The 17,646-nt window shown below is 47.2% G+C and overlaps 1 protein-coding gene across 1 annotated transcript; it reads left to right on the top strand.

Annotated features, from left to right (window-relative positions):
- The first annotated feature begins 554 nt into the window (after nt 1–554).
- Nucleotides 555–11,915, top strand: DSTN (destrin, actin depolymerizing factor). The gene is made up of 4 exons (XM_071739927.1): nt 555–968; nt 9,758–10,065; nt 10,297–10,373; nt 11,625–11,915. Exons 1-4 carry the CDS (start codon nt 966–968, stop codon nt 11,732–11,734), a joined length of 498 nt encoding a protein of 165 aa, XP_071596028.1. The 5' UTR covers nt 555–965; the 3' UTR covers nt 11,735–11,915.
- The last annotated feature ends 5,731 nt before the right edge of the window (nt 11,916–17,646 follow it).

Genomic DNA, 17,646 nt, shown 5'->3' with positions numbered 1-17,646 from the left:
GCGAGTGTTAGAGCTGCTGCTGCCGCTGCTGCTGGGAAGAAATGCACAGGGTTTCCTGCAGCACACAGACAGCCCGAGCGGTCTGAGCCAATCAGGAGAGCCTGACTGAGATCGCACCAAAGTAGGTATTAAAAAAACCCCTAAAAAAAAAAAAAAAAAAAAAAAAAAAAAAGGGGGAGGGAGGGAAGGAAGGGAGGGAGAGAGAGAGAGAGAAAGAAAAGCCCCATACTTCCTCATCGCCAGCTCTTCTGATCGCTCGCCCCCATCTACTCTGTCAGGCCGCCTCCCCCTCACCCCCGCCGCGGCCTGCACCCCTGTTTGCCCCAGGCCCAAGACCACCCCCCGGTAACCCCCCCCAGCCCCCTCAGCCCCTTTCAACCCCCCTCCCAGCAACACCAGTTCTCTCTTCGCACGCCCCAGCACCTGCCCAGCTGCTCCCCGCCTTTACTCCCCCGACTCCCTCAGCCCCCAACTCCGTCCTCAGCTCCTCCCTCCCCCCCCGCCGCACACCTTGGGGCAGGTAATCCCGCCCCGCCTCGCCCAGGGACCGCCGCCATTGGCCGAGCGGCAGTTGGAGGCCGTCAATCACCCGACAGCTCCCCCTGTGATTGGACAGCCCACCCCCTCAGCGAGAACGGGCGGGTGGTGTGTGCATGGGGGGCGGGGGGGGTTGTGCTGTGGGTGCGCGGGGTCCCCACCTCCCCCCCCGCCCCACTCGGGTGCCGGCGGGCACACGCGTGCGCGGGGAGCCTGGCGGGGAGTTTTTTTTGGGGGGGGGAGCGGGGCGTTGCCACGCAGGGCTCCCACCATAGCAACCGCTTCCTCCTCCGGGCACGGCGGCCGTGACGTCGGCAGCGTTTCCGCCCGGCTCGCGCCCTCACCGCTTCCCTTCCTGCTGCTGAAGCCCGCGCCGCGCCCAGCATCCGAGGGGAGCAGAAGCTGCAGCACCGCGCTCCGTCGACACCATGGTAGGGAGCCGGGCGCCGCCGGGACACCGGGGAGGCGCGGACTGTTAGGCTTCTTCCTTCCCCACCACCCCCACCCTCTTCTGCCTTCATCCCTGGGGAAAGGGGGGAGGGGAGGGGAGCGGAGCGGTTGGTACTGTCCGCCCGCTGCATCCCGGCCTGTGCTCCAGCCACCACCGTGCCTGGCGGCACACCCCGCTTTCTTCCTCCTTTATTCTCCCGCGCCTTTCTGTTCGTCTCTGAACCAGAGGCGGCGGATCCGTTCTCCTCCTCTTTCCCCTCCCCCCCTTCTTCGTTTCTCTCCCCCCCCACAGTCCCGCCATGAGGCGGCGGAGCGCTGCTCCCCCCTTGTAAGGCAATGGAACTGCCCTTGCCCCTCTGTGTTCCCCTCGTGAGGCGATGGTACGTTCCGCGCCGCATACAGGCGCTATGGGCGGGCGCGTCCATTTCGCCCGGGAAGGGGGGGTGGGCGTTGAGGAGAGCGAGCGAGGCGGGAAGAGCCAGAGGGGGGGCTGGGGAGGGGGGGGGGGGGGGGGGCAAGACTCGGCGGCCGCCGCCGCGGGGCGATCCGCAGCCCCTCCCTGTGCCGCAGGGCGCGGCCGGAGGAGGCGGGGGGAGGTGGTGGCGGCGGCTTCCCCACATGCGTGGGGCTGCAAGGGGCGTATGTAGATCGTAGCCTGGCATAAAGGCTATGGGGAGGGGTGAGCCACCCCCGGGGCCGGGGGGCTGCCCCGCTCGGGAGGAAGCGCGGCCTCGGCCTCATCCGCCCCGACGGCCGGCCCAGGGCGGGAGCCATCTTCCCCAAAGGCGAGGGGTTTTGGGCCTGGCCTAGAAAAAGGCAGTGGCTTCTCGGTGGAGCGGTGTGGCGGAGAGGAGCACCCGTCCTGCCGCCAGCCAAGGCCCCGGTGCGCAGCCCCTCGGGGCCAGGGCGCCCTTAATCAAGCCCGGCTGGAGTCAGCAATCCTGGTAGCAGACAAAGAGGAGGGGGGGGGGGGAGGAGGAGGAGGAAGCAAAACCGGCGGAAGGAAAACGCTGTTTCTAACAAGCACGTTTTTGCGGAGAGCGCTCGAAGAAGCTTAAATTTTAAGGTGTTTGCCGCAAGGGCTTGGGAGGTTTTTGTCTGCACAGAGAAGATACAGTGCTGGAAGCATTATATCTAATATATGATACTGGAAACAGAAAAATGTATGAAATGCACACGCACTGACTTGCCTGTTTTGTTTGGCTTTCAGAAAAAAATGCTAGGGGTCTTCTTTCATAAATGGGATAAAATAGGCCAATTATTATGCTTCATGGTAGTTCGCTTTTTGTTTTGTGTGCCTACGCTAAAAATTTGCATGCATGTTTAACTCAGGCTATCAAGACTGACAAATTCACTTGAATTATTTGCTCATACAGTTTTAACTGCAGTCCTGTTTTTGCTCGAGTCATGTTCAAGCACTTGTCCAGCAACACACACATTTAAGCAGTTTGCCTTTAGCAGAGGTGTTATGTATCAAGGCCTTCTCTATAGTTTTTACCATTACTTTCTTGAGTGTGTGGTGTAATCTAATAAATAAACTTTCAGTCTGTGTAGATCCAGCAGACAGGATGTACTACTCATCTCCTTGTTTCCTCCAGCACCCAAGTTGAAGCATCTGTGGCTGGTCTGCAGTGTGGAGCAGAGCTAATAGGAGTTGCAGATGAGGCTGCTAAAAGTCTGATGAGACTAGCAGCTCCTGTTTAAAATAGGCTTGTCTGAACAAGCTGGCTACCACCTCTGCAGTATGCAAACCTAGTTTAGAGTGACTGCTTGCTGTGTCAGGCTTCATCTTGCTTCACAACCAGAGAATGCCCTAGTCAGTCAAAACTACTGTTTCTCATAGTGGTCTCCTTTTTGGAACAGGGAATAGGTTGGCTGTTTTAAGATGCTTTCCCATTGCTGGAAATGAATTTGCTTTTGGGCAAGGAGTGTAGGCCTTCTGGCTAAGTACAATAATGCCAGCAGGAGGGCATCAGTTGGTATCAAAAGACCATTGGATTTTCTGCTTTTGTGTCTTTCCACGAGGTTCAGTTTCTTTGCTACTGGATTAGGTGAGTCTTTGGAGGACCGTGCAAATTATTTTTCTTGGTTGTTAGTCAATACAGTTCCCAAATCTGTGTAATTACAAAGTACATATGCCTCATGTACAAGATGACAGCCTCCTGACAATTAGTAGTGTGGGTGTCTGGCGTGTTCCTTCTTGCCTTGTCAGAATATCACTATCAAGAGGCTCCTGCTGGGAGCAAGGGCCGACCTAAGCGGTCTCATGTGGGAGAGCCTGCAGACAGACAGAACTTGTATATAAAGCTGTTTAGAGCCTTTTGCTTGCCTGACTATTCAGTATTCACAGCAATCTCAAAAGGGTTCATCAGTAATGCATATCTGGGATGCCCAAAGCAGGCCTTCAAGGCCTGTTCTTAATGGTGAGGTTTGAGCTTTAGATTGCTGTAGATTCCTGGAGGGCCACAAGAAAAATCTTGCACACGCTTGGGCTTATAATAGCTGATTTCTGTGATGAATGTGTTTCTAGGAAGCTTTACTTTTCTGCAAGGGTCCCGTTGCATACCAGCTTACACCCACGTTACCTTAAAAAGCATGCATTTCAACACAGAAATGCATGCTGCTTGAAACTTTGGTCCTGCTAATGGCTACCCCAGTTCCTGTTTTTTTCATCAGTGTTGCTGGAATTGCCTTTTGTGGGTATTACTTGTTCTGCCTACCTTGATAGTGTTACTGCAGTTCAGGAGTGAACTGTATGGTAACTCGGAAAAGGTGATGATTTCCTGTTTGGCTGAAAGTTGGGGATATAGCCTCCAGGAATACAGAGGGGACTTTTTTTTTCCTGCTTTTTTAAATAATTGCTTTCTTACTCATCTTTCCATGTTTAGTCAGTAACTTTTTTTCTTAGGGAAAAAAAATTGAATGGAGTTTTGGTTCCTCCCCCATTTCCCCCCCCCCCCCCCCCAAAAAAAAAAAAGAGGACCAAATAATGCAAAGTAAAAACCTTGAGTCTGGCTGGTGAGATCTGCCTACATGTAATATGCAAATAACTCTCTACATCTCACTGGTTTATGGTGTGCAAATAATGGCCTCTTACACAACAGCAGTAAAGTGGCAGTTAGTTATGTTTCCTGTCATGCTTCAGATCTGAATTGAAGCTTTGGACTTTCAGATGGATAATCTGCCTGGGGTAAATGGAAGTGTCTGACTGCCTGGCTGTAGGTAGCAGAGGACATGGGCCTCTTGGGACTTGGGCAGTCACTGGTGTTGCCATGCTGGTGCAGAATTTTGGGTGAAGTTAAACCAGTGTCTCCATGCATTGCCTCCTTTCCTACTTGTTAAAGTAGGGGTGATAATATCCAATGGTTTTTTTGGGTGCTCACATAACAAATTAAAAGCAAAGCAATATTTAAGATCCTTGTGTTTTTAACCAGCCATGCTTTCAGTCAGCTTGTCAACCACAGCTGACATCTTCTCAGAGGCCTGATTTGGCAGAATCTTCTGTCTGTTAGATGCAGGCAGGCTATGTGACCCTCACTGTCTGCTCAGTGCTCTCACAGCTAACATGGCTTGGTTTTCCCATCAAGGTCTCAGTGCTGATGATGTCCCAGGATATTGTGTAGCTATGTAAGGGGCAGCTTTATATAGGCTGCTGTCCAAGAACAGTTGTCTGGTAATAGGTTTAATTGAAAAAATATTGGTCACAGAAATGTACTATGACACATTACTGAGTCAGATGGAAATGCCACATGGTTACATAGGCAGTTCTGGCAGTGGTAGGGGAATTTGAAGGTAGATGGGGAGGGATGGCATGCCAAACACAGGGGAAACAAGGTGTTTGCTGAAGAAACAGAGAAACAAATGTATGGCAGTAATGTGATTAGCAAATGTGGGAGCACAGGTGTTCTCAAATCTCTGCGTTTGCAATTACACAAGGCATACTTTAAGATTTTGGTATGAAATTCTGGAAAAAATGATGATGCTTTTCCAAGGAGCAAAAGTTTCCACTTGTGTACACCACTGTGTACCATCCATAGCTACTCAACGTGTGTGCATGGTTCCCAAACAAAATAAGTAAAAAATTGGGTCTTGAAATGTCTCTGTAAGTAACCAGTATGGAGAGCTCTTAGATTTTTGTTCACAAGGAAGAAAACCCACACTGTAAATTAGTTAATATTTACAAACAAATCTAATTCTTTAAACTAAGGCGAGGTCTTTTTAAATGTCGTACACTTGAGGAAGGAACAAAGACTTCTTAAATAAAATATTTTAAATATTCAAGGAGAATACTGGAGTTCACAGCACTTCATAACAAAAGAGGAGGCAAACTTCATTGTGTCGAAGTTGCATTTTAATGCGGGCTTGCTATAAATCCTGTTTATCAGGCATCTGGCATGTGTCTTGCTCCTGATAAAAAAGCTCTTGGCTTTCTGTATGTGGGGATTTTTTTGAGAAAGCTTTGGATTATTTTTCAGTCATCCCCCTCCATTATATCACCCAAAAGTCCTGTTTAGCTTGAATTTCAGTTGTAGCTGACTTGGTAATGGATGCAAAATATTGGAAGCCAATAGGAAAGGCAGCTGGGGACAACAATTGCAGTTAGAAGCCTGGAAGACAGAAGGGTCTCTCTTTGGACTGCCCTATGTAGGGACAGCATTCTGCCCTTACAAGACTTCTGCAGTGCTTTGCACTTAAAGCAGGAAGGGTGGCTTTGTGTGGGGAATAAGAGCTGCTGTGTTACTGCAGTGCATGCTGACAAGGCGTTTAATGCAACCATTACCTCATGTGCCTACAGCAGTCTATATGAAAACACAATGGGGATACTGGTATAAGTGCTCCAGAATAATAGATGAGGCAATGCTGCCTGCAAGACATGCCACTATAGCAATAGTTGCACAGAGGCACTGGTGAGGAACTCCTTTTGGTGACTCCCTAAGAGAACCTTAATCTCTCCATTCTTGCCTGAATTTCTTCTTGCATATACTGTACTGGCATCATTTTCACATCTGAAAATTAGGTGGTTTGCCTCCTTGCTGCTGCCTTGTTTCAGGGAGGCTAACAGGCCCCTGCAGCTAAAGTCTTCGATGCCTATAGAAACGGGTTGGCTACTTAAATGTAACCTTTTCTCTGCAGTTGTGTCCCAAGAGTGGTTTTGAGTTGACTGTGTTAACAGGGCTTATCTGTCCCCTGCAACAAAATGTCATCAACGGATGGTTTTGCATCCCCCCCAAGTACCTGCTGGATGAACAGCCACCTGTGAACCAGTCCAGGGTTGGGTAACTGCATTCCTGCTGAGAAAGGAACAGAACCAGGCTGTCATAGCCCTGCAGTGTTCAAGCCAGAATGCACAAAATAATAGTGAAGTGTTATACTGAATCCTCTGAGCAAGTGCGATACTGGTCCAAGGAGAGAAAATCCAGACTAACAAATAAATGTTTATTCTGTTATTAGTGGTGGGGTGGAGGCTTCTCACCAGATATTCCTGTGGACAGATCAGCAGAGATACAGTTAAAATGCCATCTGAGGACATGTATTTAGGAGTGTGGCATTTCTCCTCCACTGCTCTTAACAGTCATCCTGTTGCTGCCTTACACAGGATAGTTGCAACCAACTTAGAACAAAAGCAGCCTGAGGTTTGGGGTTTTTCCTTTTTAAGTATGTTTATGAAGCCAGTTGAGTCTGTACAGTCCCAAGGTTAAGGAAGGAGTCCTACAGTTACAAAACTAGATCTTTTTTGGAAGTAATTGTTGCACTGAGAGTTTATGGGTTCATTTCAACCCATACTGTGACACAGCTAAAGAGATTTCTCAGATGGAACAAACTTGCATTGTCCCTAGCAATATAATGGGTGCTAATGTCAGCCTGTGTGATGCATCCTGGAGTTATACAGCAGTTGTGAAAAGGAGTAGCACCAGCTACCAACAGCCTTTTTCTTTGGAAAGCTAAAAAATACAGTTCTTACTATTGTTCCTTTAGCTCCCGATCACTTCCAGTTATCAGCTGCAGTTAAACAGTGAATTTTGAGTTTCCAGACTAAATACTCTCAACATTTTTGGAATCTGAACTGACTTGCCAGCAGTGCTCAGTTTCTTTATAAGGAAACTACTTGTCTCCCAACTTGGAAAGTTGTTTCTGTGCTCGACTGCACAGTTTGCATCAACCTGAAGCTCCATTGCTGCTGCTTCCTTCTGGCTCTGCTGAGCATTAACCTCATCTTTCAAAGTTAACTTCTTGGGAACAGGAATTGGTGATGAGATATTAGTTGTTGTGGTCTTGGAGCAAAGATAAGAATTGACAAAGGTAGAGCTGGGTGACATGCACAGCTTCATGTGATTGCTAGGCTCATTGCCACACTAGTTTAGGCTTTCTGAGCATTTTCTACTTGGAATACTGAGGATCTGATGGACTGAAACTGTCTTAACACCTGTTGTCAGCTACTGAGCTACCATTAGTTAGAAGACAAACCTCAGGGAAGAAACAGGTTTGCTTGAGTTTGCTGTGGGCCTGCGCTTGGTGAATGACGCAATAGTTGTAGTTGCTGCACTGTTTGCTTTATTAGGACAACCTTGTATTATTTAGAGTCTTCCCCGAGAGCTCCTGGCCTACACCTACCACAGGCATGGGTGGAGAAAGACCTTCATTCCTCATTAGTTCTCAATCACGTGTCTCCCTCTATGGAGGAGGTGACATAGGAATGAGTAATTTTGAACTGATGTTTGTACTTTTGCTCAAATTTATTCTGGAATAGGCTTTCTGTCCTTTCCTTGCCTTACTGGAGATCTGCAGAAGAGTGGCTGCCTGCCAGCTAGCTAAGGCACATATTCCCTGTTCTCCTGTCCCAAAGTAAGTGCAAGGGATTGTTCATAGATTATCCTTATTAGACAAGCCATGCGTTGTAAATATAGAGGGAGGTTCCTTTGTATTTGAGCAAACCCCTAAAGAGCACTGTTCCCCATGCCAGAGAAAAGCTGCTGTCTCAGATTCACTGCTGTATGAAATTGCTCTGTTTTTGTGTCACCAGCACTGGGGAGATCCAAATGCTGAACCCCATGGTAATAGATTCTACCTGCTTTAGCCATGCCAGCCACTAGAAGTTTCACAAGGAGAGATGTTGACAGAAAAAGGAAAGTTTGGGCTCATGTGAGGTCCTGCGCAGTAGGCATTGGTCAAGGCTTTAAAAAGTACATATTAAGTAGATGCCCAATCTGTAACCATCTCTCAAGGACAACCTGTTTGAAAGGTGGCATTAAGCAGTTGCTCTTCACCACTTATCTCCCTGGGCTTGTAGGTGGGCTCTGTTTCTTTTGAATGTTTCTGTTCTGACAAGGTACAATGTCCCCCTCAAGATTTAAAATCAAGCACTTGTTTGGGGCCTGAGGTTAAGGAACAACAACACGAAGGACAACCTTTAGTCTTTCAACCTTTAGTCTTAGTTGTTGTATCTCTCATAGTGCTTTTCCTGACTGTTTAGTGCTGCTGAGTGCCTGGAACAGCAACTCATGGCAGTTTACACAGAGGGAGGAGTAAGATTGACCTGCTGAGATATGAACTGCCATATCTGAAGATAATGCCATTTGAATTTGGAAGACAAAAACTACCAGGGGTAGTAGCAGTGTTAGAAAGGAATCTCGCTGTTTACACTGAATGCAGTGTTTTGAAGAGATAGATGTGTGTCGTATGAGCTTCAATTTGGTCTTTACTGCTCTGGCCATAGTGTCCTTCCAGCAGGGTCCACTGTCCAGTATGGCTCCCCATATTTGCAGTGTTCACTATTGCACAGCTATTTTTAATCTCTCTTACCTTTGCTGCAGCCTAAGGACAAAATTCAGATACAAATGCTTCTACCCTACCACCTCTTTGTGTGTGTGTGTGTGTGTGTGTGTGTGTGTGTGTGTGTGTGTGAGTGTGTATTCCCAAAAAAGCAGCAGACCAGAAATGCAGTTCAGCTTATTGTCAGTCTTGCTAGGTCTTGGCCTCTTTATTCTATGCAGCTGCCTTTAAACATTAAATTGGTAATGCTGCATTTGCACCTCCTATTACAGCCAGCTAATAACTAGATTTTCCCATCAGGCTTTGGGATCAGGGAAGGAAGTCAAAAGGGCAGCTTGCTTTAAAACCTGAATGGAGGAGCTGCTGCGAAGTAGACACTTTGTTAGATTTGAAAGTTTTCCCTTTAAAACACTGATTTCAGAGCAGCTGCTGGAATTTGGCTTGTTCAGCTAAAAACTGTACCACTACAGTCCCAGTACTCCACTACATCTCTCTTGATCTCTAAACCAAATCCATGTGACAGGAATGGCATTTGGCCAAGTTTTACCTCTTTTTCTAAAGCAGCTAGCAAGCATGCTAGAAATGGCTAAGAAACTTTGAACAGAAGATCCTTGTGGACTCGTTTGTCTAGCCAGCCTGAAATGGTTAACAAAATTAAGCTGCTTTAATGCTAAAGGATCTGCTGCAACTGAATCTTGGAGGACAAGGGTTTGGATGTTACTGTAAAACTACCCCAGAACAATGCTCTAGCATAAGTAGGATTGTGCATGCTTCAGAATAGTTTTGGTTTGGCAGCTGGCTGTGGGCAGCATCAAGACTCCAGATACTTTACTTGGCCTGAGAAAAGAGGATATGCAACCTTTTCTGACAAAACTCTCGGGCCACTGGTGACTGTTGCCAGTATCAGTTGCCTACTAGCTTTGGATTTAAGGCAGCGTGGGAATCTATTTGGGAAAATTCATGGTGGTAGCCTCTAACATCTTTGTTCTTGTCTTTGCAGGCATCTGGAGTACAAGTTGCTGATGAGGTATGCCGTATCTTCTATGACATGAAAGTGCGGAAGTGCTCTACACCTGAGGAAATCAAGAAGAGGAAGAAGGCTGTCATCTTCTGCCTCAGTCCAGACAAAAAGTGCATTATTGTGGAAGAAGGCAAAGAGATTCTGGTGGGAGATGTCGGTGTGACAGTTACCGACCCTTTCAAGCACTTTGTGCAGATGCTTCCCGAGAAGGATTGCCGTTATGCCTTGTATGATGCAAGCTTTGAGACCAAGGAATCCAAAAAAGAAGAGCTGATGTTTTTCTTGTGGTAAGCCATCTTCCTGACTTGCTCATTCCTAACATGTGGTCTAAGCTCTGTGGGTGAGATCTCTTAGCATTTGTATAGCCGTGGCTGGCAAGATGGCAGGCTTAAAGTGAGCCAGACAGCCTGATGCCTTTATTCTGTGCCATGAGAAGTTTTGCTTGCTTATAATCTGTAGTTCTGTCTATGCTGGATAATAAATGTCAGTAATTTTCTTTTTTGTGTGTATCCCGCTAGGGCACCAGAACAGGCACCTCTCAAAAGTAAGATGATCTACGCAAGCTCCAAGGATGCAATCAAAAAGAAGTTTCAGGGTATGTAATACAACTAATGCTTCTAGCTGTGTTGTGCTCCTAGAATGCTTAAACAACAAGCCTTCACTGCTTGCTAATTGGCTTTTTTGTGGAGTTTTGTTTTTTTTTTTGAGACATGAGAACTCCGCAGGTGAACTGCCTGTGACAGAGCTAAAATGAGCTGTAAATGTAAAACACTGTCTCTACATTTTAGAAGTGCTAGAACTGTGCTCAGTACAAGAGCAGGCTTTGCTATGTGTGACAATAGCTGTACTCTACAGAGCAGCCCATCTGCACCATGCAGGCTAGAAACTATTAGATGCATAAGACCAAGCTGGATCTTGTGCAGGGCTTCCTCTGTAGCAGAGGACTTTAGACCCCGTCTCCGTCAATATACACAGTATCATAAACATACTGTCCTGTAGTAGTAGTAATTAACTTATTCTTTTGATTTAGAGATGCTGTTTTGATTGCAAAAGGTATTGCATTCCAAGTGGAGAAGCAAAGTTCTGTTAAGTCTGTCAGGCACCAAGGATAAACACCTTGGTGCAGCATTCAGAAATGTCATGCTAGGTCGGTCATTGTGACGGCTCGCAGCCAGATAGTGCTGCCCCTGCCCCCCCATTCAGTTCCTCATGCTGTGCTGGGACACAGACTTGCAGAGTGCAAGACTGACAGGACCATTGTGCAGCACTGACAGGACAACTCGCCAGTGCATTGAAAGTACCCAGGGAGACAGTTGTGTGCTGCATGTGTGGAATTTGAAATAAGAAAAGAATCTGCTTTTTTGTGTTTAAAATATGCTTGGGTTGGGCAGGTTTTTTCTCCAAAACCAGAAAGTGTTGTTGATTCTTTAGACTAGCAAAGCTTTTCTAGTCTCTACATCTCAGTTTCTCACGTGGATTCTTTGACCCACCTCTCCAAAGCCAGCAGGAGCTAAGTCAGCCATCTTAGCATGCTTCCATGTAGCTCCCTCAGCTGCCATATCCATGGTAGCACTAGAAATGAGAGCTTCACTTGTGAGAGAGCCTTCAGTGAAAAGTCTGACGGTCTGAGCACTGATCTAGCAAAACTATCACCTTGGTATTTCTAAATTGATATTTGGTATGTAGCCAGATGTTTCCTGTTACATAACAGGGAAAAAACATCCAAATTCAGGACTTAGGTGCTTGAGTGACTGGATTGCCTCTTCTAATCTTACTACCAAGTACGTTTATTTGATACCAGCATGTTGAAATACTGCATTATTGAGTGTTTTGCCTCTTTTTTTAGGCATAAAGCATGAATGCCAAGCAAATGGGCCAGAGGACCTCAACCGAGCTTGCATTGCTGAGAAGCTAGGAGGCTCCTTAGTCGTAGCTTTTGAAGGAAGTCCCGTGTAGATGTCATACAGTGCCACAACTCTACAAGCATTCCATGTTTTAATATATCAGTTATGTAAAGCAACCATTCTAGGCAAGGGTTTCACTAACTGTAGGGAAGCTGTCTTGTAGAATAAAGTAGATTTTGGAGATGTAGCTCGTATGTACAAATGACCCTAAATAAATAAAATCTAAGGATTTATCTTGGTGTATTAATATTTGCATTGGTTGTCCAGCCCAATACTGTCCCCAATGGATTAACACTAAAGGTTTCCAAAAATGTTGGTCCAGTGCAGCAGTATATCATGGGATAAAAGGGGTATGAGAACAATCTGGTTCCTGTTCTTACTTTTCTAAATTGTAACCAGCAAAATTTAGACGGTCTTTTTGAGGCTACTGGCCAAACTGCCAAACTCAAAAACTTTTCCCCTGTAACCACGTAATACAAAACTTTAAACTTGTAGTTAAAGTTAGGCTAAAGCAACCTGTTGGCACCAAAACTGGGTTAGATTCTGAGTGCTTGCAGTTGCGGATCAGTACTAAAAAAGGCTAATTATGAAGTTAAAATAGAGATAAAATAGACAGTTTTCTTGAGAAACAGTCCTAATCCACTCTCTTTTTAACTCACTGTGCAAAAATAATATTTAAAGGTTCACTTGTTCTGCAAGTTTAATTTTCTTGTTAAGAAGTGTCTTGAAGGCTTTTCCAGCCTGAGTGATTCTATAAAAACTGCTTTTCTGTTGAGATAGTTTAATTTAGAACTACCTTAGTTTCACTAATACACACTTTACTAGTAGATCGGATGCTTCTGAGGCTTTAACAAATGCAGATTCTTATATCAGAGATCTCCAGTTATGGGTAGTACAATGAGAAGGAGCCACATCTTAAAAAGTGGTATTCTCAGCCCCAGTCTTTGGTCACTTGGTCCATTTGGTACCATAATTACTGTTGATTTAACTAGAACCAATCAGCCTGACTAATATGGCTTGATCTGGGCTTTTTGTCTTTTAGCTTCTTTAATTCTGTAGAAATGCATGGAAATATCACCTGCTAGAAAGTTTGACCTGAAATGCCTTTTGTATGGGGGGTAGAGAGCATTCCTGTGCCAGCTAAAGAGATCTTAAAAGCTTCCATGTTTCACCAGTGGTTGATTAAAGCTGTTTCCTTTGTGTAATGTGTACATGGGAGTTGCATAGAGTTTTCCTGTATGTCTGTAGAGAAAAAAAAAAAAAAAAAAAAAAAGAAAAAAAACCCACGAAAACAAAACCTTTAGCCTCCAGTGCATTACTGTGATATGTTCTGTGCGTGCCAAATTCCAATAGCCTAAATAAATGGGGTTTCCCTCCCCTGGGTCAGTGACTGATTCCTCTCCAGACTCTGGATTATCCCTCCTGCAGCGGGGCTGGCGCTGCTGGCTGAGCATGCTGGTGCCCTGTGTAAAGCTGGCGCTTGGGGAGCTGGTATGCCTTCTGCACCTACCCCCTGTGCTGCTCTTGGGAGAGAAAGAATTGGGGAAACAGGCTGGTGGAGGCAGAGGGAGATGGGAAGGGAAACCAGGTTCATCTGCAGAGTGTGCTGCCCTCCTTGGGCCTACAGTCTGCTCCCGACTAAGTGACAGTCAGCCAGGTTCAGGCTCTCGCTGCCTGACAGCACCTGGTCTCTGCCTTATAGGTTTCAACCCCGAGTTTCCATGGGCTGGGGAGCTTCCTGGGAAACATCTCATATTTGCAGTGGGAGCAGAAGAAACCCAGCATGTGTCAGTCACTTTGTGTTGCTTTTCCTGTAAGAACTGAGGGAGCTTTCTCTGGCCAGCCCAGTGAAGCCCAGGCAGCTACAGGCTGCCCGGTCCAATGCGAGTTCTTGCCAGCTGTGCCGGGACAGAAAGCTGTACTGTCCCCACTCCTCGGCAGTGCACGCTGGTTTATCTGTGGAGCCAGGGAATTAATGGTCCATTACCTAACTCAGCATGTGCCCTCTCTGGCCAGGCTGCCTGGTTAAAACCTTTAATTAAAGGCAGGCATTGACTGCTTGCTTGCTCTGACTTGGCACCCATGTGGGTCACAGGGTTGGGAGCACAAGGTTTTGGATGCAAAGAGATCCACCAGGGTGAAGCTTTCTGATTTTGAGAAAAGCAAGCCGGGCTGGTTTCTGCTGGTGCTTTTGGGCTGCATTTCAGTCAACTCTGAGCTCACTGAAGTGGGTAATCATCCTCATAAACACCTCCTCGCCTAGATTTCTGCAGTATGAGTCTGTCCAAAGTCCAGGTTGAGATAAGGAAGAGTGACACAGTGGGAGTGGTGCTGCCTGACAAATAAAAGGGAACTCCCAGCCAAGATCCATCTGATAACTAGTGCTTCCAGACTGCAGGCATCTTCAAAGAAATATCCAGCCCAGGTGTGGTGGACTTCTGCCTGGGATTTTCCTTTGGTTAGAAAACAGAGCAGCACATCATGCAAAGGGGGGAGGACCTAGAAGGTAGGAGGGCACTTCCCACAACACAAAAGCCCTTGGATCAGGGACTTAGGTGCAAAGGGCCTTAGTCCTAGGACTTTGAGGGATGGGAGATCTGAGGTGGTACCTTGGGGCTTCATTAAGTGTAGTCCCATAGCTTCAGCTGATCTAAGAGACTTTCACTGCTTTTAGGACCATCACAGCAAGCTCTGAGTCTTCTGTTAAGAGCACTCCTTCACTCCAGTGCTGGCAGTACATCAGCCTTCAGAGCTATAACATACAAGATTATCCACATCATGAAGTTACTGGACCACCATTCAAGACTATTTGGCCTTCTGCAGTTAAAGGAGATGAAAAGCATGAGATGTTTTCTCTTGTGATGTTGAAATCCCTTCAGTTAAGGTTTCTCCCAAAGCAGCCAGACCTTCAGAAAAGGTAAGGCAAGCAGGGAGGCAACATGAAGAACCGTTCCTCTAGCTCAGCTAGTTGCTGAGGGGAGAAATTCCTTCCTAACAGGACATCACAAAGAAGAAAAGGGGTTCCAGGTGATGGGCACAGTTCAGAGCTACACAGGACTGCAGCTCAGGTAGTGTATCTTGGCTGCAGTATGAGCAGAGCTGCCAGAAACATGCAGACAAGAGTTTCCCAAAAGTCATTTTTCCATTACACTGGGGGAAGTGGAAGATGGAGACTGCTAATTTAGGTTGGAGAGTGAGCAGCAAATGGTGTAAATGTAATTCAGCTGCTCCAAAGGTGAAATTCAGTGCCTAAGATGTGGCTTGATAAGCCCTTGCAACCAGCCTGAAAGGTAGGTCCAACCATGGCTGAAATCAGCAGAAGGATCCAGTGTTCCCATCCAAAATCACTCAAAATCACTCCAGCTGGGTGATTGTTTGATCTCAACAAAAAGCCTGCCTGCAGCACACAGGCACCCAGCTGCCATCAATCTTGAGTCATAGGCTGACAAGTGATAAGCTGCAAGTGTCGGTTGCCTGGGGGACAGGAGGTAACTATGGGCAAAACCCATGCTGCCCCACAAATAGTGAAATTCCACCACCTGGGTGAGCAGGGTCTGGCCAGTTCTCAGGCTTGTGTGCTGGTGGGCAAGGCTTGAGTTTCTCCTAGCCCCTTGGGATGTCCTTTCCCTCCTACTGAGGTGCAAAGGGAAGAATTTGCAGTGCTGCCACACCAGGTATCAAAAACTAAGCTTTCCTGAAAGAGATGTGATTTTTTTCAGCTTTGCTTAACAAGACCAGCCACTCTTTCTTTATAAAACAGCCAGCTCAGTGATGTGACCCGGTAAGGCACCCAGGTCTTCTATGTTGGGGACACCAAATCTGCTCCTGTATGGCTTTTGGAGCCTTAGCAGGCCCACCTGCTCCAATGCATGCTTTCGGTGCTGGCTGCTCTCCTTTTGTTGGCTTTTCTGGGGGCTTTGTTAGTGGTTTTGTGTTAATGCCTAGCAGGTACCTGCTCTGTTTTGCACAAGCACTCACAATAAAGGAAATCATTGTTGCAAAAGCAAAAAACTGAAAAACCAAGGGATTGCATCATTTCACTGTGCCCGCTGCTCCAGGGCCCTTCCTACTGCTGGCTTTCTGGGGTGGTGGCAAACTGACACACTCAACAAATCACTTCCAGCCTGTGGGTTGGGTGGGGTTTAGGGCTTGGGGGTGTTTCTTTTCCAATCCTGGTAAAATCCAGGCATTTCCTTACTTTGGGGAATCTTAAAAGCCAAAAGGTGACAGGGCAGGCACGCTGCTCTGCAGTGAGAGGTGATGCTGGCAGCATAGCACTTGCTGATAGTCCTTGGTTCATGAGGCCCTCCCCGTGAGCCACAAAGTACAGGAAGTGAAAGGAAGACTAAACACGGCTGTGGGGGGAAGGTCTGCTTACCAAGTTTGTCCCTCTGTCCCTGGAGACTGACTTGCCAGAGCCAGGGACACTGCAGGATCTGCTGCCTATGCACATGAAATAGCCCTCACAGAATGGCTGGAAGACCTGGGGAGGTGGAGGGGCAGAATCAGGGTTTGTAATGAGTGTGTGGGATCTCAGCTGCCATGCAACAAGGAGCTTGGGCCACCACCTCTCTTCCGGCCAGGTGTATGAGCTCAATCTACACGTCCCATCTTGTGAGGAACTGCAGGCAGGGATGGGCAGTGAGCGGTGTCACTGCTCCACTCACGGTGATCTGACAGAGGGTCCCCTCCTCCCTGCTGCCCAGCGCAGCCCCTCGCAGGTGCTCAGCCCATTGCTGCCATGAGCACTGCCTGGCGCAGCCTCAGTCAGCAAAGCTGAAGTGCAGGATAAAAGGGAGCCTTCAGACAAGGATGGGAGGAAGATTCAGAGGGCTGGGGTGTGTGTCTTACCTTGCTCCTTCCACAGCCATAATTCAGGAACCCCTCTTCTTGCCTCCATTCATGGCCCCCGCTCCCAAGTGTGACTTGCACAACCCTTCTCCATCACAGCCATAAAAATCACAATGCAAGTTTGGGGGGGGAAGGGAGGCACATGAGGGGCAGGACACATTTTCCTACATCCAATGAGTCTCTAGTGTCTGATACAGAGGTTGAGTGCACGCTACCTTCTCTGGGATCAAAATGGAAGCAGATCTGTCCTTCATCCCCCCCTTCCCAACCATGGCTCTTCACAGACACCTACAATCCTGGAGGACCCAGAGCTTCAGGGTTTCTTCCCCCCCCTCAAGCCCTGCGAATGTCAGTGCCAGGCTCAGCAGCTTTATTGTGGGGAGACAGGCACCCAGCCATCACATGGTCTCTGCCATTTCCTGAGAAACCAGCCTTAAAAAAAAAAAAAAAAAGGGGGTGTGTGTGAAAAAAGAGGGAAAAATTTTAAAAAAGGAAAGCCACAAGAAGGGGATAGCAGAGGGCTAGAGAGTCTGACAGCAACCAAAGACCACCACTACACAGCATCCACAGGGACAAAATTACAGGGCAGTACTGAGGTTTCAAGAAGCAGGAAGAACAGTCCCTGTGGGACTGGCATGGCTCACTCCAACATGCCCTGTCCCCATGCCCGGAGTGACCCCATGGTAGAAGAGCTGCCCAGCTGCCACCGTGTCCCACCTGTGTCTCCCTCTGCCAAGCCCTGCATAGGGGGCTCAGTGTGCACTGCCAGCATGAAAATGCACACAGCTGAAGAAAAAGTTTCTCTCTTCTGCTTATATTGCAGAAGAAAACCAAAAAAAAAAAACAAAAACAAAAACAAACAAACAAACAAACAAACAAAAAAAAACCAAAAAAAAAAAAAAAAAGTGGTGCTGGCTTTTGCAGCACAGCAAGCCAGGGGGAGAATAAAGAACCTGCTCTTGGCCAAAGCAGGGTCTTTCTTCAGTGATCCCAAAGACCTGTCTGACCTGCAAACTTAAAAAAAAGACAAAAAAAAACCCAACCCAAAACAAACAAACAAACAAACAGATTTGTAAAAAAACCCCAACAAAAAAAACATGTAAAATGAAGAAA

The sequence above is a fragment of the Heliangelus exortis genome, chromosome 3 (genome assembly GCF_036169615.1).
Source record: "Heliangelus exortis chromosome 3, bHelExo1.hap1, whole genome shotgun sequence".
Classification (NCBI taxonomy): Eukaryota; Metazoa; Chordata; class Aves; order Apodiformes; family Trochilidae; genus Heliangelus; species Heliangelus exortis.
Note: the sequence above shows the minus strand (reverse complement) of the source record. Positions and strands in the feature narration are given on the sequence as shown.

Bases quoted from the DNA above. Each gene is read 5' to 3' on its own strand.
- DSTN (XM_071739927.1), top strand. The intron at 10,066-10,296 runs GTAAGCCATCTT...GTATCCCGCTAG, and splicing joins GAGCTGATGTTTTTCTTGTG to GGCACCAGAACAGGCACCTC. The intron at 10,374-11,624 runs GTATGTAATACA...CTCTTTTTTTAG, and splicing joins AATCAAAAAGAAGTTTCAGG to GCATAAAGCATGAATGCCAA.